The 23,838-nt window shown below is 40.5% G+C and overlaps 1 protein-coding gene across 2 annotated transcripts in view; it reads left to right on the top strand.

The window, feature by feature from the left end:
* LOC117204607 (neuroligin-4, X-linked) overlaps positions 1-23,838 on the top strand; it is a 261,586-nt gene that overhangs the window by 139,279 nt on the left and 98,469 nt on the right. For both annotated transcript variants that reach the window (XM_033442143.1, XM_033442144.1), the window contains exons 5-7: positions 18,674-19,027; positions 22,464-22,773; positions 23,375-23,582. In XM_033442143.1, coding sequence (XP_033298034.1) covers positions 18,674-19,027; positions 22,464-22,773; positions 23,375-23,582 — 872 coding nt within the window. The remainder of the gene's footprint in view (positions 1-18,673; positions 19,028-22,463; positions 22,774-23,374; positions 23,583-23,838) is intronic.

The following is a 23,838-nucleotide window of genomic DNA, read 5'->3' as shown; positions in this document are numbered from 1 at the left end:
TAGTGCTTTTAAGTCAGTCAAGTTCCCCTCGTCTTCCTTTCACCTTAGTATTTTTGCTCTTACACCGTCTATACACCGCTCGTTACCCGGCTTTATTATTCTTTATTTCCGACTGGACTCTTTCAAACCATGTCCCTAACATTTTTCGTACTTCCATCTAGCTTTGTCGCGAGAGCATTCTTTTAGATCAGGACGATTCTTTCGTTCTCTGTTTTCTGTGTCTGGCACGGTACAATGTATCATGTCAATCTGCTTTCAAATTCTTTCAGATTTAACTTGATTTAACGAATTGTCTGAGGAAACTCTGCAAACTAGATAAATCAGGAAAATCATACGAGAATATCGGAAGATAAGAAAAGAACAGATTATCTTAGAGAACCTAGGAAAATTCTATTATTCTCTAGTTCAAGAGTCACGCGTTTGTTTCTTCGAAATAAAGTTCTATTCTCCGTTTCAGCCTCTCTCGTCTGTCTCAGTTTTCATTTTCGCAACGAGCAAGTCCTACCGTTCTCGTCTTTATCATTATTCGCACTGACGCGTCTCCATGAAACTCGATCCTTTTCAGGCCATTCTTCGTCCGCATGGCTTTTTACGTCCGCTGCTCTGTCTCCTTTTCCTTCTGTCTCGTCCCCTTTCGACAGAAGTTGCATCCTCTACACCGATACGAACAAACGAATCTTTGTTTTTGACAGTTCGCCAAGCGAAGGCAAACGCGCGCGACGAGCTCGCGAGCACAACGCGTCAGTGACGACTCGACGTTCCTTCCTAAGAATGGAACAATAAGCGAGAACGAGGGTAGTCTCTGATGCGATTTACTTGGCAGAAAGAAGGAAATAGTCGCGCAATCAGACCAACGTAGCACCGATTGTCACGCTTTGATTATTGGACCGCGAGTTTCGTAAATATAACGTGATTTCTTTCTTTAACGAACTATTCAAAGATATTTTTCATTATACAAGAGGAACAATAAATTCGTGACCGCATATTATTCCACGAATTATTTCCAGACTCTTCAAAACTTCTAAAATTGTCAGGGAATCCGTGCTCTCCGACACTTGAAAAATTCTCTTAAGTCTGCAACAGTGGATTCGTAAAATGGAACAGATTGGAAAGTATGGGATGAAAATTTAACAAAAAGAGGCTGGAAACAAACCTATTGAATTCAGCCGTGCTTTTCGCAGGGAATCGCTAGCCTTCGTGCGATACACGCGTGGAATTCAAAACGTTTTCGAATCTGAAGCGGGTCGGATTCCGGCAGAGAAAGAGTGCAGGCGCTAGATACGAATGCTTGAAACAATTATTGCAGCCCGTACAATAAACAATTGTGCCCGTAATCGAAACGGTGGTATATGCTAGGCCTCGATGAAGCGGCTCGATTGTTTGCATCGCATATCTCAAAGTTAAAACGACGGAACAAAAGCAGCGATGAGGGAGGAGAGGAAAGAAAAACGGCAGCGCGTGCGCGACATGAAAGGCAGCTGCATGGTAACGTTCTATTTTCGTACGTTTCGTCACGCATTTAGCTTCGAAACAATTAGGATACCAAAGCGGCAATCTCTGCAGATGATTACACGGAACATTATCCATCGTCTGTTTGCACAACGCAATAGTCATTCTGTTTGAAGAACGATATTAAAGAATTTTAAGTAGATATGCGCTTTTATTCAGTCTGTGTTTGCAGTAGCGCATAGCCATGCTGAGCGTAATCGTATAAAACGACGGAAAATGGTAAGAATCCTGATATGCGATCGGGAAAATAAGCCAAGTAGGCTGTAATTCCGGATTAACACCCTCCAGATCCCTGGGCCAGATGACTCGATTATGAACTCGCAAGTATTCCGCGGATTATCAGTGTAATGCAAGCTGGTCCAACTAGCAATACGCTTATGGAAAGCCGCAGAGTCTTGCCTCTCCAAGCTGGTATTACATTCAAGACAGCAAATTGCTACGTATGCTTGTCGAACTTCAACCGAGATGTACCGAAATGTGCTGACGGACAATCGGTTTCCAGTTGAGTTTTGTCGAGAAGGTAACGTTTGCGAGTGGAGAAACTCTCTTCTGATATGAAATTTGCGCCTAATTTGCGTACATATGAATTATTTACGAAGAAATTACGCTTTCCATGTATGTAAACGAGGAAACGAAAAACACGTGGAGATTAAACAGGTATGAAACTGTTGCAGCCAACTATTTAATAATGTAAAGTAAAACAGTTCGATATTTTATTTGTGTATTCAGTGTTACGTAATATCTGATCCATATCCCATGGAGAGAAGCGACGCGGAGAATTCCGTAATTGTGAAATATCCAGCGCTACGTTAATTTCTTTCGAGAAATTGATCTCGGACAACTTGAAACAGAAGATTATCCGTAATTCTATTTGCGTCTTATATTAAACAAAATTAAACGGAATACGCGAAATAAAATTGCAAGCAGGATACAACATGATGAATGAAATGCAAAAAGCACCGATGGATAATTTACCGAGGGAAAAGAGAGATGAGTTTTAAACGAGCGGGAATAAATCTCATTCTGTTTTTCTCGGTGTTTTTGTACGTGTGGATAATTGCCGCCATGAATGCCCGATGGCTTAAAATTAATGGCATTCCAGTTAAGTAAAATCTGACATAATTTCTCTCCTACAATTATTTCTCTTCGTCTTCGGTTCGGTTGCGAAACTTTATAACTTCGCTGACTTTCGCGCGACAATAACGCAAAAATTGAATCATAACTATTTTGCGTAATAGAATGACGGAATAAAAGTTTCGAAATTTAAGAGAAAGTCAAGTCATACGGATCTTTGCAGACACGTCTTGTATTAACGATTGTTTAACTCTTTAAATATTGTTGACCAGTTGCAGAGGCAAACACAGCTATTACACTTTCATTTACATTTCAGGTGGACACGATCGTAATTGAAATGTGTTCGTTATCGAGCGTTTCACCGATTTACTGAGATATGTTATGGCTCGCGTTAATCAAATATCGGGTTCTATGGCGTCGTAGTTAGGGAAATTCTGTCGATGGAGTCGAAGGATATAGTTCGCAACGGCGTGAATTCGATGCTTTCATCGTCACAAGGATAATCGAATAAAATTGAGAAATTGATCAACCTCTACTCTTCGAAACGATTTCTCTGCGTCGAAGAAACTCAGACAATATCGCTTTCTTTAACCACAATAAAGTACATTGTATATGCGGAAACGTACTTTGTCACGATCAGAATATGTTGAGGTTATTAAATGTATAAACAGAGAAACGAGTGGATAAATTGTAAGGTAGACAATATACTTTTATACAGAAGTGTAAGTACAAGTAGGAATATAATTTGAGCTGGTCCAGATCCGCACGCTAGCAGTGTTATCCTATAACTGAAAACCCCGAAGCCGTCGTCGCCTGTCAATTATCTATGGTCTGCCTTCGTCCCAGTCTTTTGTCTATACGCTGTCGATGACTTCAGTGCTTGAGAAAACTAAAAAGGCCAGATGTAGAGTTTTCTTAGAAGTGGTGGCCACTTTAACAGAATATATACTGATGAAACACGTGTCTTCGGAACTTTGATCAAAGGAATTCAGTCGAATTTTAGTCCACAAAGATAACGGACAATCGTGAACGATGAGACTTTCTACGAAATACGAAAAGGGAGAATCGGAAATGGAAGAAAGAAGCCTCGATAAATAATTCAGTAATCAATTTACAGAACTTTCCCGGTACAAATTTGCATTCGTTGGCTGGTCCGCTGATTTCATTTCGCGCCACGGCTGTTTTGATTGCGAGCGCCACTTTTTATTCGCGGCTGTCGTCTCGTTGCCCCTATTTATTTGCTGCAGCCCTCGATTGCCAACGCCTGGACGGACTGCTTCGTCTTATTTGCCATTCTGCGCACGAAACTCTCTCTTTCTCTCGCTGTCGCTCTGTCTTGTCGCGTTTTTGCCTGTAATTCGCCTTGACCAAAGGAATTTTTCAGCGTCTGCCCGCTGGAATTGCTCGCTAGGAAGTTTTGGACAAGCGCGTTTAACGAGCTCCGTTGGCTGTCACACGGTTTCAGCGGCCCTTGCGCTTTGCCCAGGCCCGTTTGACCAGTGGCAAGTTATACTACTGAAACGTTGGACGAAGTGTTACTAATGACTTCTGGATGAATGTTTTTTCTCAGCTTAATTTTTACGCGCTTAATGCGCAATTCTATGCGTATAGAAAGCTATTCACTCTTGCAATATTTAATTTATTTACTTATATAATATTCAGAACGTCGAGATACGTTGATGAGCAAATTATTTCCAAATATTTCAAGCCGAAAAAGAATGCATGCCGTAAAAGGGGAGAACATGTCACCCCATCATCGCAATAACATATTTACGGGTCTCGAGGGCGAGGCGTTAGGTGATAAAACCTTCTCATATGCCATCTCTTTGCATGTGCATGATCTCGTCTGAAACTCATAAATCGTATATATCTATAGGTATATGTGTTATATTCTCCTCATAAAATGGTACGTTGCACCCGGTGAAGAATCGGGAATCGTCCAAATTCGAACGTTTATGGTATTATTTTATGCACAACTGCATTACGCGAACACCATGTGGTCAAAATTTCGTCAAAATTTCTCATGAAATCGCGAGGAGAAATGCAGAGACGTAACGTAATACGTCGCGTACTTGGCGGGACCGATAATTACTTTTAACTTCATTAACACTGTAACGTCGATGTTACAATAAAGCAAAGCCAAGCTAACGCTATTTCCCATGCTATGTTCCGATGGAGTTTGCGGTGTCGATCGAGAAAGTACATGCCGCGAACCGTGTAATTTCGTGAAACTTATTCCACCTTTTATGTCAGAAATAAATATCTTCGTTCCATCGATTGTCTTTGTCTCGCTAACCATTAATCTATCTATTCTTTTGATTTCTACGAAAGATTAGCTAACATCGGTCCACAGGAGATTATCGTTTCGATCGATTCCTTTTTAGTCTCTGACCGTTAATGCTTCTACATTTCTCTTTTTTCCGGTTGATTTAGATCCGAAACAAAAGCTTTCGACTCGCATTAAGCCCTGTGACCAGCGAGCTCTGCCGTACTCGCACGTTTTAATTATTCCGCTCGGCCTTTATTCTCAGCCATTATCAATTTTCTGTCGATGAATCAATTCCAACGTTGCTTTCGTCGAATTATTCTTGGACGCGATTCGTTACGATACAGAATGGAACAGCCTTGTCACGCGTACCCATGTACATATATACGTTTCCAACAATATCTGTCAAAACTTTGTACCTCGTAGCTGAAAAAGTAGAATGGATTGTACCGCACTATCGAGTGATCGTAGATTGAAATCAAATAATTTGAAACAGATCGTACATGGAAATATTATTTTAAAATACGTCTGCAATTTTAGTTCTCGTTTTCTTCTTATTCTTTCTTATTCTCTTATTTTCTTGGCAAACAGAAACTTATTTGCATGAAAATTTTTGTATACTCGAGACGTATATAAGCATATATGCATTGCTCCGTATATTTTTATGCAGTTTGCATTCATTACAGTATCGTGTGATTTTAGATGACACTTTTTTAAAAGAAACACACACACACACACATTAAAAATTGCAACTGAAGAAGGCAAGGGAACTTTCTAGAGAAAATGTTATTTAGAAATACTTGACCACTTCGTCAAACGTTTGACGTTCCAATCGAAACTTTTGACCGATACTGTATAACGTCATATTTGCAATTGTTTGTTTCAATACGAGCAAGGATTAGTTTAATTAATATTTGCTCGTTATTGGTTCTCGTTGCATCGCTTTTATTCGACGACTTTTTCTGTTGGCGAACGTTTGTACGTTCGTCACCCTCGCTGAATCTCCTCGTAATGAATATTAAAGCTTTGTGCGCGTTTCAGGTTAAATAGCGATTATCTCTTTCCGGTGAGGGTATGAACGAAACGCTTTTAATCTTACTTCGTACTCTTCTTTATCTCTTTACATTTCGTGTCTCTTGTCTCTATAGCGAATGAAAGTTCATTCACATTCCAGAATTTTCGCAATAACTTAAAACATTTTATGAAGCAAATGAATAACGCCTTTGTGGATGGATCATTACGTAACAATTTCTATTTTGCGTGATTTATATATCTACTTTGACGTCAAATATTCACATGCAAATTATATTCATTATAAATTGATCATCTTCTATAACGAAAAGATTATTCAGCATCCTGTTAAAAAGAGAGAGAATTATCATAGACTACGAAAACAAGATACCTTCTGCCATCGTAATCTAAACTGTAGCAAACCAGTCGAACACTCGATTTGTTGACCAGCAAGCTCTTTGGTGAACCACGTACAACAACGAAGAAGTAGCAGTTTCGCTTGTCTAGCCTGGCAGAGATATAGTAGCTTCTGTTTGAAGTCACACTCGACAATCTTTCCGCCATAATTCCATGTTATCGTGGAGAAAGGACGAGGCAGGAAGAGAGCAGTCGAAGCATCGTCCTGGTTGGCTAACAGGAGACTTCCAGCGAACCTCTGTAAGCAAAGAATTGTCTGAAAGCTCAACAATACTCGATCTTATCGCGTCCCTCTTTCTATCGAAAGAACGGCTACGAGAAGAACACTCTAGCGGTTTTCCTTTGGAGCGGGCGGTTTTCCTTTTTTCAGCACGATTGTCCTCATGCCATTGGACATTGATTTTTTCGCGATTATAAAAAATATACGTAGAGACTCGAGTACTTTAAGTAAAATGTTTTTGAGAAACGACGAATGTACTTCTTCCGCGAAGTTTATTGATAGGTTTCTGCTGTAACAATAAAATTAATTGTATCGTAAAGCTAGGTATAAGAGAACTGTTTTAGGAAGCTAACAAGGCCGGCTTTTGGTCCCGACGTCGAAGTCTGGCATTGTGTTAATACGAGTATAATCAATTCTGGTCATCTACATCGATCTTGACTAATTAACTTTGGAATAGTCGACTAGGTGCAGTTCGAGAGTCGAGTAAAATTCGAAATCGATTTTGCGAGGTCGATTAGGAATTAATTACCAACCTTGTACTATGTGGGGGCCATTTTCTATTGTACCGTGTATTTTAATGAGCCGTACGTACTTGCGCTGCGGAAATTGTTCATAACCCACTTTTTGTTCTTTAATTGAACCTTCAGAACCAAAAGACCGGACCAATTTATCCACCATTCTCTACACGTCACGTTAATGAAATCTGAACATGAAAAAGATTCAAAGACAATTATTCTTATTGTATTCATTAAATAGTCAAAGGGGTGTATATCGTCTAAGGTTGACACGAAGAAGGCATTTGTTTTATGACAGCCTAAAACGATGAAGAACACGAGCAGTATTTTCCCTTCGCGCCCACGTCAGTACGTGACGCTTTTAGTTAAGACCTTGACGAGGTTAAGTCTCCTATAAAACCAGCGGCAAGGTGGTTTTCTAAGCTGGAGACGCAAGTTGTGTGCTTTAGCGATCCTTGTTCTCCTTCGCTGTCCCTCGTCGTCGTTTCTTCCCAAATTTCGTTCTCTCTCTGCCGCATTTCTTCCTTAGCACGCAGAAGAAATAACGTGAAAGTGTTTCAAACACACAGGGCGGCTTGAAGCGAGGAAGGCTGGTATTGCCTGGTGATTTATCGAAATTGCTCGCAGTTCCAAAGTGAATTACAGTCGAAGCACGCAGTTTTCGAATAATTCTGTCGTGCATTTTCTTGCAGCGCTGTGTTCAGAAAAATCGCCTTCAAAACTTTAGTTATTCATCCATATTATTCGTGATATATGGGTGGAATGACAAAGCAACAAGAGATTCTGCGTTTATTTAACACCTACTATAGTTATGCTGATAACTATAGTCACCATGGTGCAATGTGGTAATTTAAGCTATCCAGATTAGATGGAACGTATCTAAACTGTAATTACAAAGTTAATTAAAATCGACCACACATCTTAACACACTCAGCTATCGTAGTTTAAGCTCAAAGATGACGAGAATAACTTAATCTCTACGACGTTGAAACCATCGAATTGTTAATCTCGTATACAAATATATATTAACAGCGGACACTGCTGGCGTTGCTCTTCTACTATCGAAGACTGAAGAATGATGTCATTCGTCGATTTGTATTAAGATATATACATATATAGACGTAATCTCGTTTGCAAACGCAATTTTCAAGCACGAAACTTTTACCTGGATTAAAAGGAACTCGTACGCGAGGCGTTTGCCAATAAGTGGACTTGAAAGTCATAAAAATAACCAATCGAATGTGCATAGAAAGTCCATAACAGTGGAACAGAGAGAAACGCGACCACTTTGAGCAAAAAAAATTTAACAAACCGCTGACCGGACGATAAATCGATATCCACACCTTGCCCATTTTTTTGTCTACCTTTTGAGTGTTCTCTTGGAGGTGCAGTTTCGCGGTTTCATGGCATTGAAAGTCAGCTAATTGATTTATCGTCCACGATGTTACCGTACGATATCTCTGTGAGTACGAGCGGGCGCACATTCCTGCATCTATAGGAAACGCATCGATGCCTGAACGGTTACCGAGTAATCGAGCATAAAAACGTAACAATCCGATGGAATTGAACTTCTATTGGAATTACGACTGTTGCCTGACGCTCCCATGGGTGCGTTCCTTTTAGAAAAAAAAAAAGAAAAAAAGAAGTTACAGCAGACAATTTACACCGCGAGAACGAATCTTGCCAGCCCACCATCTGATGCCCAGTTATTGCGCCACGGCTTTAATAAAATGTCACGTGGGAAATTCTCGTTGACCATTCGATTTCATATTTTGTTTTCAAGTTCCTTCAAAAGACTTTAATTTAAAAATGCTGTGAAATCTTCCAGTCGCATTATCAAGGAGAAAAAAAAATCGAACATCCGAACTTTATTTCGTACTTCAGCCTTCGCTGCTTCCGTCTGTATCTCGAAAATTAATCACCGACTATTGAAAATTATGCTATAACAATGTCTGACGATATCGAGGTATAGGAAGATCGGGGCCTCGGAGCACAAAAGAATCCTATTACTTGAGCTATCATTATCTTACTTCAGCATGCTCTCGAAGAAAAAGCCTTTCATCTAGTCATTACTTATTGAACACTCTTTTCTCCTACGTACCTGTCAAAACCTTCCAACGATAAGAAAATCGAAGATTCATGCTTATAAAAAGCAGCACTTCCTGTCCCCATCAAAATTCACGACCACGATTTACAAACATTCGCGAAATTGCTTAATGACAAGGAAAACCGAAGAAACTTGTAATTAGAAGTGGATTATTAGCCAAACTCTGTTTAATCCTAGCGCGTGAACACGCTGAATCACCGATTCTCGTCGCTCGTTGCAACGCGGAACGCTACGAATCAAGAGGAGAACGGCTTAACTCGCTTAAACACAGAGAAACGAAGTTGAGAGGAGGCAGCACGAGCACGCCTCCAGCGGATTCGGGCCGATGGCCGCCTTACGGCTCGCTCTGCGGGACATTTAACGAGCGAAGAGAGGCGCACGTAGCGGTTAGGCGGATTCGGATTTAGCCAGCTGCGGCGTTCCACGCGCATAAGCCCGGCCAAGCCTGAGGTTTGGCACTCGAAACGTGCCTTGGCAATCCGGCCACCCGTGTGCGTTCCTTTCGTTTCATTGTCACAGCGAAACTTTCCTCGTTCGCGTTTCAACATTTCTGTTCTTGAATTTTTACGAAACACTGCTGTTTTAACCCTTTATTATTTTATCGTTTCTTTAAAAGGACCACGAGTTTCTCTGCGCAATTGTTAAAGTTAAACGAGGTACAATAGAATTTTCTAGTGCGAATTCTCAACCACCTTTGTCCTCCAACGATACAAAGGATATTGTAAAAGAAACATTGATGATTCGATAATACTGGTAGTTGATAATATTAACTTCCTTTAAACACTATAGCTCGTGTATTTGATATTGCACGCAAGAATGCCGTGATCGATTAAGAGTTTTACATCGTTTTACATCAGATCAACTATTTTAATTTACGTTCGTCGTCATCGTACAGAGCCTAAAGTTTTCTTTTTCGAACCAAGACGTTTTGTAGTTTTATTTTCCAAGTTTCCTTTCCCGAGTATTGTTCGCATTCGTATCGTTGAAACACGATTTAAAAAATTTGGGACGTCCGCTGACATCGAAACTGCGATGCTGAGTAAAGTAGTTAGCAACGATAGTTCTCCGAAGAAGAAGGCATCAGCCAGTATACAAGTGTTGAACAAAGTTAAACAAAGTATCAAGAAATTCACCGGAAGCGGTGCTTTCGACAGAGTGCAACCAGTGGGATACATGGAGGGCGAAACAATTGACAATTGCCAGAAGGTGTGTTTTCCAAGTTTGCGGAATAAATTTTAGTGAGGGGAGCATTAGAAACAACAGACTAGTTAGATAGATTTGTATGTAACCAGCTGCGACTTCTCACGCGTGTAAGATTCGACGCAGACGTAGTTGAGATCGAACACTCTCAGTTTGTCTCAGATATGCAAGTTCTGTTGCATAATATTGTCCAATTTTATATTGTCAACATACATACTGAATCTGAACGTGCAAATTTTCTTCCAAGTTACCAAATATATGGAGATTCGTAGATGAGAATGAATGAAACGAAAGAACAAGCTCATAGCCTTTTTATCCCTCGGTAATGTTTTAAAACGAATTTCGAACGCCTTGATCGATCACAAATCCAATTTTTTCGATCGAGTCATTTTTTCTCCAATTATCCGTAAAACGTGTTCGACCAGACACGAACCTGTAAATATTTAATCGCATTATCCGTATTTCCATATTACTAGAAGCCTGTTATCTAACTATCGTTACCCACACGAGCACGCACTTTAATTGGCATCGTCCCGCGGTACCGATGAACAATTTAATAATCGAAAGCGTTGTAACAGAAAAGCTGTCTGTTACAGATATCGATGCGTGATCGCGTGTATCATCAATAGCCATTCGCTGCCTTCAGGCCAAGTCACTAACCGCTCGTTCTCTTTGTACGATCGTTTTTTGCCAATGCTCCGCTTTCGAAACGAAAATATCTCGTGATTAAAATACCTGTGAAAATATTTTACGCGTAATTGTGATTCAATGGTTAAATTAAAAGCTAAGACCGAATTATTTTTGGACGAAACCGGGTAAAAGCTCGTATAAATAAAAGAGAAGAGAGACACGTAGAGAGGCAAATAGATAGCGGAAATATAACGTGGATTTGTGCATCGGTGTAGCTTCAATTAAATTTCGAACGATTCCAATATCCGCTACGGCTGCTGGCAAGAGGAAAAAGAAAAGAAAGGCGGGCGTGCGAGAGAAAATAAAGAAAGCACGACGAAGCCGAAACAATTTAGCGGGGCAAACGGCCATTGGTTCCTGCCATTAAACGATTTTCGATTACGCACGTACGTACGAATATGGCCCGGTGTTGGTGCATAACGGATGCATGTAATTACGAATCGAGCTTTACGACTTGCTTAACTTAAATTACGCGACCTCGATTAAGTGAGACTCTGCCTGGTCGCGGTCGGCTTGCCAAGTTTCACCCCTTTGGTAAACCACACTGTCGGCCCTGTATCAAAAACTGATCGTTTATAGTACGTTTTTGTTTCGCGTCCTTTGACATATCTGTTGCAGCTGAAAATGCTTTAACGGGTCTAGTAAAAAGCAAGTGAACCAATTAATAACTGACAAAATGGTTATTCTTATATGTATAATAGCATTCTTTTTCATTGGAATAATTCTATCATCGATAATTTGAACATACCCAAATTAAACGGGTCTTTTATTCCTTTCTTGCAAAGTAAGGTAATCGTTCCATTCATCCGCCAAGTATAGCGGATATCTGTTAGCGAAAGTTCGCCATTTACGATGCGGATCGATTTCGATTATCTTCGAAAGATGCAGGATGCAAATAGCTCCACGAGAGATATGTACAAGATAGGAGGGTTGGCCGTTTAGTCGTGCAGATACTTGTACAAGATTTCTCTGTATATGACCCTATGTATACGTACATATTCAGATAGCAAAATATAGTTTATATATTCAGGTTTAATACCTTCCGTAATCAAAATAATAATCTTGGGGCTACTAAGAGACTCCCAGAAATACTTAAGATTTCAATTAACCCGATCAAATGAACCCAATTTTTAATTTGCAACGAAATGGTTTAATTTCGTATTGAAACACGCAAAGCGACTTCGAAACGTCTCGGTAAAACGTTCATCTATTCGTTAATTAATTTAACTTTGCCCGCCTTAACTCAAGCGCTGCACAAAGGTAATTGTAAATTTTGCAAACATCTACTTCACAGAATGTTTAACTAACTCACACACTTTGAAACGCGTCAAAGTGCTCAGACTATTGTTCGCTCTGACTCAATTCTCTATCTACCTACGTCTGTAGCTGGAACAACGATCTCGCTTTAACTCAATCCAACCACGAAGCACCTTCTCCGAGTAAATCGTCATTCCACCAAAAACAGATTAATTTTATCGGTGCTCGCGTTCCTGGTTATGCGCAGGAGCAAGCGTGCGAAACCTGATGCTCGAACAGGGCGTGTAAATACGTGTAACTCCGTGTACATAGTTTCAAGGAGGTTGATTTCGAGGAAGTAAGGGAATTCAAAGGGAAGAGGACAGACAGAGCGAAGCGCATCGATTCGGGCCAGCATCCAATCAAGGATAAAGACACTATGGAGACGATGTCTCGCCCGATTGCTACCGTATGCAGACATTGTTGTAGTTCCGTGCAAATGAGAAATTAAACTGCCCCGTATGGAAGCTGCTTTTTTACCTCCTTAATGTCTACTGTAAAAGAGGTTGACGAGATTCGAGTAAAATTCGTACAAGTCCCTTCTGGCAAAAATTTCTTGAATTTTTCGCTATTATATCCTTTTATTGTTTGATAACTTGGGCAAATTACAACGTATCCTAGTTTCGTTCTGCCTACTTTTATTTATCTGCAGTAAAATCAGAGCTTCTATTGTAATATTAATTATAATTAGGTAAAATATCACGTCTGCGTATAGAACACGAACACCTAGCAATCGATTCAACGATATTGTTCAAATACCAACGAGATATTAGTTCGATATTAATTAGCTGCGTAGAGATACATCAACGATACAACAATTGAAATGAAACGTAAATCCAAAATCCAGTTAATTAGTATACTGATCAAATCTATATTTCTCTAAATACGAGGTGGATATGCGTAACAAAGGACGAGAGAAACTAGAAAGATTAAAATAAATCAACTAACTCGACAGCGAGGCATGAAGCAAAGCGATAAAAAGAAAGTTAGCAAAGTGGAAGAGGCGAAATCCGGCCGGCGACAACCGAGGCCAACCGTGTACGTGCCAGAGAATAGTTCGCGAAAGTCGCAGCGCGAGCACACGCCTAAGTTCGCCTGATCCCCGCGCGAATGCATAGGCATAACGTAAATCCATGTTTACTATGCTAATACCGGCGAACTTGCCGGCTGAAAGGACTCCGTGAAACGTCTCATCAAATATGCAACACTACTTGCCTGCGACCGGGCCAAAGAAGAGCGACTAGAGAACGGAAGATAGAGAACGAAAGAAGAAGAAGAAGCTGGTGCTTTTGATGGAGTCCGTTGGACCGGAAGCATGGCTGGGCGTTCCTGGCCGTCTCGCAAGCTGCCGAGCTACTTCAGTTAGCAAATTTCTTTACGACCAGGAAATATTTCTTTCAAGCTCTGTTCCCCGCGGGCCTCGTTCCTGGCAGTTTATCCATCGAATGAAGAAGAAACCGTTTTGTAACAAGAATGTCTTGCCCAGCTATGTTTGAAGATTAAAGGGTTTAGCTGAAATGAAAGTGTCGACACCCAATACAAGGTAATTGATCAAAAGTTAAACTTTCCCAAAATATGTAATAGACTTAAACGACGTTTTTTAATCGCAGTTAAACTGCGATCGCGTAACCACGAAAAAGGATAATCGCACTATCCTTGTTACGTAACAGAGGACTGCGTCAAATCTAAATTAAATGCAAATATCTCAGAAAATACCGACGAATTCAAACTAAGATCTTCGTTCTTCCATCTTCTTATCCGTGTTACATCGTCTTTGTATTATGCTGCTTCGCTAAAATAAGAATTTCTCACTTGTTTCATTTCTCGCTCGGTTATTCTGTAACGAAGACACGCGATAGCCTAGAACCAGAAGAAAGAAAGCAACGATGAAAGTTGACCATTCCACAAAGGTTCTAACAAACGTGGAACAAAAGACAGGAGGCAATCCGAACGAAAGAAACCGTCGAAAACGTCGAATGGGATCGCGTGTGTAAGACGAGTCACTCGAAGGGCGCCGTTCAAAGGCAACCGAACGTATTTTGGAGGCCTCGAACGACCTGCCCACACGTTCGTTTGTCCCTGTGTCTACGCGGCCCGTGAAAACCGCTTTTAACTCGTCCCAGTTTTCGGACTTTCGCGGAGGAAGAACGAAATCCAGAGGACGTCCGGCGTCCGGCGTCCGGAATGAAGCGAAACTCGGAATGGCTTTTTGCGGTTCCGTAGGTGGCAAGATGAAAGGCGAGTTATTTGTCTTTTGTCAGTGGACGACAAAGGCCAGTTAGGAAAGCTCGGTTCTGTCTTCCCACACGATCCCGTGGTTCTCTTCTTCCAATGAAACCCTTCGTCTTTTTCTTTTTTCTTCCCTTCGGTCCCTTGTGTAATGGTTATCAATGAGCCAGGTTACCCACAGCAAGATACTGTTCTTTAACTATCTGACCTGACAGAGTAACAGAAAGAGATTAATGGATATGGGCTTAGAGGAGACAGATAGTCGGATAGGAGGACCACATTTCATTCGCATCGAATCAGAAACAATCTCCACAAATTTGTCGCCTTCAGAAAATTAATTCAATATCGAAGAGATAACAGCGATTTGTAAAGAAATCAACAGTTCTCCTTTAGTAATCGAAGTCCAAACGGAAGAGTACTTTGAAGTGCATACAAATGTGAAAAAATGTGCAAGTTGCATTAATAAACTGGATGTTTATACGAGATGTGCGTCAACTATTGCGAAAAAACCCGGCTAAACGCCTCTCGGCAACTCCGCTTTTCGGAACGAAGTACTTACTTGATTAAGATCCTGGGATAATTTCAGAAACGGTAGAAATACGGCACGAGAGATGGGAGGAGACGATCGGCGGGGATGTGGCGAGGAAAAGGAAAAAGTTCTGCAGAAACGAGTTAAGGAGTTTGTACGAGTGCGATGAGAAAGTAATGGAAGGAAAATCTGCCGGAAATGAAACGGGCCGATGCTCCAGAATGTGAACAATGCGGGATAGGATGAAAGTAAACATCGTGGAGAATTGTTTCTCGATGTTGTTCGAGCTTTTTACGCGACTGCGTGTATCTCTGTAGATCTCCGGCGCTTCGGTTTTGTGGTCCAACTTTAAGTAGATCTGTCTGTAGATAGTCAGACAGCTGAATTAGGAATGTCGGATATTTCGTGGTTTTATGATTGAATTTAAACAAAACTTTAGTAATGTCGTGAAAAATAGAACAGGGCAAAACTATTCAATTATAAATACAAAAAAAATTAGCTAATCACAAAAATATATCCCCCCAAAAATTATTGCAGAAACCATTAAACACCAAATTGTTTCAAGAAATATTACTTCTCTCTAGTTCTTCGCTACGTACTTACTTTTCATCGTCAAATTTTATCGACACGCGGTCCTCAAGGGTTAACAGGCTTTAAATCCACCCTTAACGCTCAAAATATTCCTACGAATCTCCGGAATCCCTTCGAAAAGGCGAGTAACCAGATTTGCGCTGGGAACAGTGAAGGGGTCGCTACTTAAGCGCAGCCAGCAATTTAATTTCACTGGGACAGAGTAGAGGGTGGAACTAGAGAAGGGGTTGGACGCGGGCCACCGCATTATTGCACTGGCCGCAACACAATGCACCCGCGGACCGCTTTTTCGACGTAGCCTGTGCGTGCATCACGGGTATTCGAGGCTAAACCGAGCGTCATCCCCTTTGAGCCAGCTCTCGCGAGAATTGCGACGCGGTTTATTGGCTGACTGCGTGCCATTAAACGGGCGGAATTCGGTAGAGGAAACCGACACGCGACAGCTTTCGAATTAAAAAAAAACCTCGGACATGATTGTGTGTCAAAAGGGACCGAGGAAAAAGATAACCAATCGCAAAGGTTCGAGAAAAGGATCGCAGTTATTAAAAATCAACTGATCGCGGTTGGTAGAGGAAGATTGATGTTTTTTTAATTCATCTGCTTTGTCTAAAAGGGACGAGATCGATAATTATGAATTTTACAGCGAGGTCCAAGCGTTAGGCCTTTCTGATTACAATTCCACGGGTTCTAGATTTCATTACGCAGACCCTTTCTAATTTTTTTTATCGTCGTCGTTCTTTTCCTTCGGTCCTTCATAAAAGCTTTCAAGCTCCGGGTTTCGGTAATATATAACAGTATGTCGCTAGAAATGAGTCTTAAGAATAATTAAAGCTGAAAGATAACAGAGGGAAGAAGTCGGTTAAAGTTAACGAAATAGTATCTGGAAGAACTTGTTGGAGTGAAGAAACGAAGGGAGCGGAGGAGCTAGGTATGATTGGAACAGGCTGAAAAAAGTTACTGAGATATTCACTTTTCTCTTGCGACGTAATACACGTTTCTATTTATAGAATATCAGATAAATATAGCTACGCGATATTACCGAAGGAAATGTGGGGAGGCAGAAAAGAGTGTAATGTGTTCAATAACTGGTGTTTGTTCATAGGAAACGGAAAATTTGACGGGTGGTGAATTTACATCTTTCGCCTCGGTGACGGAGAGGTATTAAAAATAGGAATGCCAAATGAAAATTGCAACCTTGGTTTCTCATTTCGCCTGGTGGCAATTTATTCAACGCTCGAGTATTCATGTAGCAAAAGCCAATCTTCGTGTCTAGAATACCTTAAATTATACAGCATCAATATTTCAGAAAATTACTCGGGTACTCGCATAAAATAAATTGGCATTAATTATAGAACAGAGCAAAATGGAAATGAAAATACATTAAACTAGCAATCTTTGGGTTAAAATTAAAGCCCTTCACGGTTATTCAAGCGCTCGGAGCGACGAACTGTCCCAGACTTTATATTTTCTGAAGCGTGAGTCGAAGACCGAGACTTGAATCCCTTTTGCCAACCATCCCTGCCTCGTCTCGGCTCTGCAAGCCTCTCTTTAGCCCTGGCTGCAACTTTTCTATAGGACCAGACATACGGTCAACATCGGTCTTTGTTTCGACGAGGGTCGTTCACGTGCTGCTTTCTTTAACGCTTCCTTCCTTGCCCGTTTCTCGTGGACGTTGATATTGTCGCTCGAATAGGGGTCGGTGTTCCGCGATAGGATATAGGCGAACCACTGGAATTCTTCCTTTTCGATAAAATCGATCAAAGGTCGAGCTTATACAACATCGAAATATGTACCGTGTTAATTTAAACGGTATTTGGTAGTTCATGCTGTATTGACCACCACGATTCTGGTAATTTCATCGTTGGCTAAATAGTCAGTGCATATTGCAGGAAAATGTGATTGCTGATGAACGCAAATATTGAATAGTTACGAGCGAGATTAGAGGAGCTAATCTTTACGATTGACTCGCACTACTGTCATTTTGCTCTGCTACAATTTACAATAGCCACACAATTAAATCGTACTGTCAACTGTATTTTGTCTCAAAGAAATCACGATAGATGCAATTTTCCTTCTTACTGATCTTTGCATCCCAATTACAATCCTCTACAAATATCGAATCAACTACGAATTTCTGCAATATAGAAGAACGATCGAGTGACTCCCGCAGTTCCCTGCGGGTTTGCATCCAATCACGAGACGCGTTCCAGTAAAACATTCCAGCTCTAATCAAAAGTCTGCCGCTTGTGCTAGCCAACGCGTATTCTCGTTACATTCTGTCGGCCAAGCGCGTTTCACGCGATCCCGCGTACGAATCGACACATGTCGCAGTTCACGGTGCCTAGAGCGCGGCCAGCTGTCATACAGAAGCACGCGACAATAGCAAAGAAGCATTAGCGGGCCATCATTTCCGCTGGAACGTTTCGTCACGCCCAGCATTCTCTGTCGCAAGGTTAATTTTCCCAGTGTCGCGTCTCTCTCTTTCTCTCTCTCTCTCTCTCTCTCTCTCTCTCTTTCTCTTCTCTTTCTCTTCTCTTTCTCTTCTCTTCTCTTCTCTGGCGTAACCGTAAATCGCTGACAGACTTCGCTGTGAACAATGCCATCATACTTCTATCCCCTTTCAACCCTCCGATTCTCTCCACTCTTCGTTGCGTCCTTCGTTGCTCGGGGCTGTACCTTCAGCCAGACGAGACGACGATAAGGGAACAAAGGCTGCGACGGACCTTGAACGGAACGAGAGTTCAGAGTTGCCTGCAACGTTTTCCTTCGACGATTGTTTGCCAAACATCGACTGACGGCACACTGTTAATATTTTAGTCGCTACGTCGCGTCGATGTCGGTTATCGGATTCGACGCGTGCTATGGTATATTGCATGAATAAAGATGAAAGGGAGAGATTATTCTCGGGTAAAAGAAGATCTCTAAGCTGGCTCGGAGATATCTCTATTTCTCATTTGGATATCTTTTACACATTTTTTTATATGGAAGGAAACGATAAAAGATACGTTTCTGTACACAGGCATGGCAGACAATAGTAGAAAGCATCCGGTAGTGCTGTATATCCACGGGGAGAGCTACGACTGGGGCAGCGGAAATCCGTACGATGGCAGTGTACTAGCCAGCTACACGGACCAAGTGATCGTAACGATGAACTACCGGTTGGGCGTGCTTGGTTTTCTCAACGCCAACATGGCGCCTCAGACCAAGGCGAGGGTCGCGAATTATGGCTTGATGGATCAGATCGCGGCGCTTCAGTGGGTCAAAGAGCACATTGCTCTGTTTGGCGGCGATCCCAACAACGTGACGCTGATGGGTCAAGGGACTGGGGCCGCCTGTGTTCATTTTCTCGCCATCAGCCCGACGGTCATGCGTGGTGAGTAATCTTTTTCTCTCTGTCGACAATATGCTCCGTGTTTCTGGCGTATAAATCATTCAAATAAACGATTGATTCACAATGTAACGCTTCATAAACCGTCTTTAATATCTCACTAAGTTTTCAACCACAGGCGAAACGAATTATATAGAATGAATTCTGAAGAAATTCTCTCTAAAACTGAAAGATCAATAAAAAAATCAGGCTTACCAAGAATACGTTTAATTTCGCCGTTCCTCTCTCCCTTATTCTCAAGTTTGAAGTTTATTCGATCGATTGTGACTTTCGCCAAGTAATCTCAACGAATCTCAACGAACTTGGAGAAGTTCGCGCGTAACACGATAAAAGTCCAGTTTCTCATTCTACGTTACTAAAGGCATGAAACCATTTTTACATCTTCCTTACGGTTTTTCTCGGTTCGATTAAATTCTATACACCGTTGTCTCGTTCATAATTTTGTTTGCACGCGCCGATTGTGCCGAAACAATTAACCAGAGCTACGATGTTCTGGTCGAATGTGCGCAAAGAGTAAAGAAAAATCGTTATGCCATAAATAACGAGACGGCGACGGTCGCGAAGCCTCTTCTTTTTCAATGGGGGAATCCAATACTTCTCGGTGATTCCTTCGATCTTGGAACGAACCGCTAACGAGACTCTCGAGAAGAATTCAGAAGGAAACGAGCTTATGTGTGTCGAACTGGTTTCTGATCGACGTTGAAGCTCGGACGTTTCTCAAGATGCAATTCCAAAGATCGATTGCTTCTTGCTCCTCTTGTTCGTAATACTCAACACGCCCAAGAGAAAAATGTAGAAATAAAGTTAATATCGATTTATATTACTTAGAAATAATTTTGATAGAAGTTTCCGAGTTGTTAGAATACCAGATATAAGTAACGCGACACGGTTGTCTGATCCATGGCAGACTTATACTACTTAAATCTTTCAATAACCGTTTCTATCGAAATGCGGGTAAAAAATTTTGGTTCTCCGCCATATCGTAAGGAGTTTTATATCCTAAATATTCACAAATAATCTCTTATAAAATTCGAATAACAGATATGAAATATATGAATAACTTTTGTATTCTTCTAAATCTTCTAAAATTACATATTAAGAGAATAGAATATAACAGAGTATACGAATCTTTGATGGCTCAATGTTACGTTTCGATGGTTCGACTGTTAGTTGGCACCGAGTTATCCAGGGTTTACAATCTTATCGGATCGCTCGTCTGTTTTTTTTCATCCTTAATTCTTCACATATCTCCGAGAAATTCTTCCCTTATCTTTGCCAACCACCTGTATCATTCTTGAAGAGGAGAGTGTCGAAGATAAGATAATTTTCATCAGAGAAACTGAAGCACTCTCCACGCCAAAACAGGGTGGAAAAGGGACAAGAAACGGTAGATTATAGAAACGAATAATCTGGGAAGCAATGTGCAAAAATTCTAAAAAAACTTTTGCGATTGTCAATTTACAAGAGAGTGTAAAAATGCTGGAATATAAATGATACAGCTATCAATATCATTTGTTTCCCCTTTTATCTTCGTTCTAGTAGTTTTCACGTGGTTCCATTAACTGTTAACGGTCCTTCCTCGACCAACGATGAAACGAGAAATGGTTACACGGGATAAAGCGTAATAGGCTGAAAAGTAGAAAACGATGGAAGGAGAAATTCTCGCGATATTATGCGCGTGAAATATCGTTCTTCTTCCCCAGTGGTCACGGGTATTCTCACGTGCTATTGGAAAATACTTCCTGCTTTTATGAGGCCGCGGAACGTCCACGATCTGGCTCTGTGTTTCTTTGGGTTCGTTTTTCCATCTCGTCTTTTTTCCAACGAACGTTCCAGCCTGTCAGACTGGAATTTCTCGCTTAGCCTTGCCGATTCCCGACCGATATTGCTCCGACGGTTACGTCGATGGGGCTTCCCGAATACAGGCCGCCGGAAATTGCTGGTATAAATCTGTCTTGATAAATTGTCGGTCTCGAAGATGGCCAGCAGAAGGCGTATAATTGAGGCAATGGCTTTAGAAGTTAACGAAACAGCTTTGTTCTTGCAATTGGATCGTTGTAGATGGGTAGAAGATTTGTAATCTTACATTCTTCTGAAGTCATACATTGGTTGTCTAATCGTCTCGTTTGCTATCGTTTAGATCGAAATCTGAGCGATAAAGGCATTCTATTCTCTATTGAAATGTTTTAAACACAGAGCATCTATTTATCCATTTCGTTTAGTGTTACACAAATTACAGGAACACAAATATATTATACATAAACGATTCTTTTACCAATAGTGTATCTTCTTCGGAAATTTCTAGAGCCTTTTGCATTCGAAACCGAGACGAGAACGGAATGGTAGCTCAATTATCCTTGCTACGTGACAGTCGTCGATAAGTACAACCAGCGCAACGCGCTTGTTATTCGTACGATATCGTTCTTTCTGATGTAATTTCCATCTCCTTTGTTCCAGACTGTAACAAGTTTCCTCCTTAACGCCGATCTCCGTGGCGCGTCTACAAAAAAGGCTCGTTGTAATTTATAGTTCCGTGCCCTATATCGGCACTCTACATCCTTACGATATAATAGCAATTTTGTCATTATCTAAGTTTCTTTACCTCGATATCGTTCTTTTCTAAATTAATTTTCCATGTACTGTTCGTGTAACAATGTTCGGGAAAATTAACGAATTCCAGTAAATCAACGCAACATTTATTGCGAAGATTTTCTAGACGTTATTAGTTCCTAAAAGGATTAATTTAGAGCCACAGGTATTAACCTAAAATTTGAAAGATTCGATAAATTAAAGTTGTCTCTTCGAATAGACACTTTGAAAACGTTTCCTAGATATCCCAGGCTATAAAGAAAGATCAAAGCATCTCACGGCTATTTCTTGTTACAACTTGATTTCTTTTCGCCTGGAAAAGTAGACTTTCAAAGGGTAGACGGCAAGAGAAATGTTGCCCCGTTGTTTTTCATGGTAGAAGAAAAAGCAGAAACGAGCTTCTCTTCGAAAATGTTCTCTTTTTCTAGAATTTTCTTTCCCGTAGCCGTGGTTAGAATGTGCTCGTTTAATATATATACGATCGTCTGGGGAAAGCGCCATTCCTTCGATTATTTTCAATATTTCTCTCACAGAGATGCTAAAAACAGGAGACGCAAAGAAAAGATATGCTCCACTTCCAAATGGAGCTAAAAGAAATTTTTCTCTATAAAAAGACTTCCATAGAATTTATCGAGACGTCAAAGATTGTCATTGAATAGTAATTACGTTAAAAGATATTAAAGGGTTGAATAAGCGTTAAAAAATAATAATAATACATTTTTTTATCTTATCAAAAATTTGTATTCAATTTCTCGAATGGTTTTTGTATTATATAATAGTTTCTTATATACTGCAGCATCATTAAACGAACATATTAAATTTCTGTATATAGGTTTATTCAAGAGAGCTATCCTATTATCAGGCAGCGCTTTGTCGTCGTGGGCAGTTGTCGACGATCCTGTTTCTTACGCTTTGAGACTTGCCAGGGCAGTTAATTGCTCGATCCCCGAGGATCTGCTCAAAGACAACGAACTAATTGTTGACTGTCTCCGAGACCGAAGCCTAGAAGAGCTGATGCTGGTTGATATTCAACCACCGACATTTTTGAGTGCATTTGGACCCAGCGTGGACGGTGTAGTCATCAAGGCAGACTTTCAAAAAGATTTGCTGTCCTACATGGGTCCGGAGTTCCAAGGATTCGGGTAGGAAACAATTATTCTCTTTTGAAAGCAAAAAAATAACATATTTGCAAAGATTTTACATTATTATAAAATTACAATATTTTTCCCCGTTTTACCAACATTCTCAAAATTTTTTAATGGATATTAATTAATAATGAACATCTTATCATTTTTTACTTGACCAACTTCTGGAAGAACTTGTACCAGAGTACCGATAATATATTTCAATTATGAGAGGGACGAACGTCTTCGTTTTTCATCTCAGAATTTTATCAACGTCCCCCTTCATTAAATGTAAAGCAGATGTGAAACCAGCTAAGTTCACCGTAGAAATTACAGTACGATTCATTAACGCGATTGTAAATGACCCAGGCTAGTACTACAAAGTCCATTAGCATATTCGATGTCTAACAGTTGGAACAGTGTCGCAAGGCGTTCGGTGCAACTTTTTTCCTTTTTGCGAACGTTGGACGTAACGATGAACGGAACTCTTTACGTCGGATCGTAATGTTATTAAAAATGACGTCGCTAAAACACATAAATGTTAACACACGTAACTAAATACAACGAAGGAAAAGATAAAAGAGGTACATAGAAGGTACATAAATTCATTTTGTTGCAGGCCACTGCCGAAGAAAGCCGAACACGGTGCTCCGATCACGAGTAATAACAAATACGATTTGTTATTTGGCGTAACTACCAGCGAAGCACTATGGAAATTCGCGGAGAAGGACGTACAACAAGGGTTCGAGGGTGAGAGGAGAGACAGGATCATTAGGACATACGTGAGGAACGCGTACGTGTATCATCTCACGGAAATATTTTACACGGTACGTGGATTTTAATAATTAAACCGACTGTGATAAATCAATTCAAGATTACATGGTAGAAGAATAAATTCGTTTTTCTTGATTGAATTTTAAAATCGCTTTTAAAAATTGAGAAATCTGGCCTGTATTTATCTCCTGTTTTCTACAATTATAATGGTTTATTTGAAATTCGTACTCGCCTAAATTACTTAAAGGTATTTTTTCTTCTAATCGCATGATAATCGACTTATTCATTAATCGTCCTATTATTATAATT

Source organism: Bombus bifarius, unplaced genomic scaffold, assembly GCF_011952205.1.
Source record: "Bombus bifarius isolate JDL3187 unplaced genomic scaffold, Bbif_JDL3187 scf7180000007979, whole genome shotgun sequence".
In the NCBI taxonomy this organism is placed as follows: domain Eukaryota; kingdom Metazoa; phylum Arthropoda; class Insecta; order Hymenoptera; family Apidae; genus Bombus; species Bombus bifarius.
The sequence above is the reverse complement of the archived record's forward strand: the minus strand, read 5'-3'. Positions and strand labels throughout refer to the sequence as shown.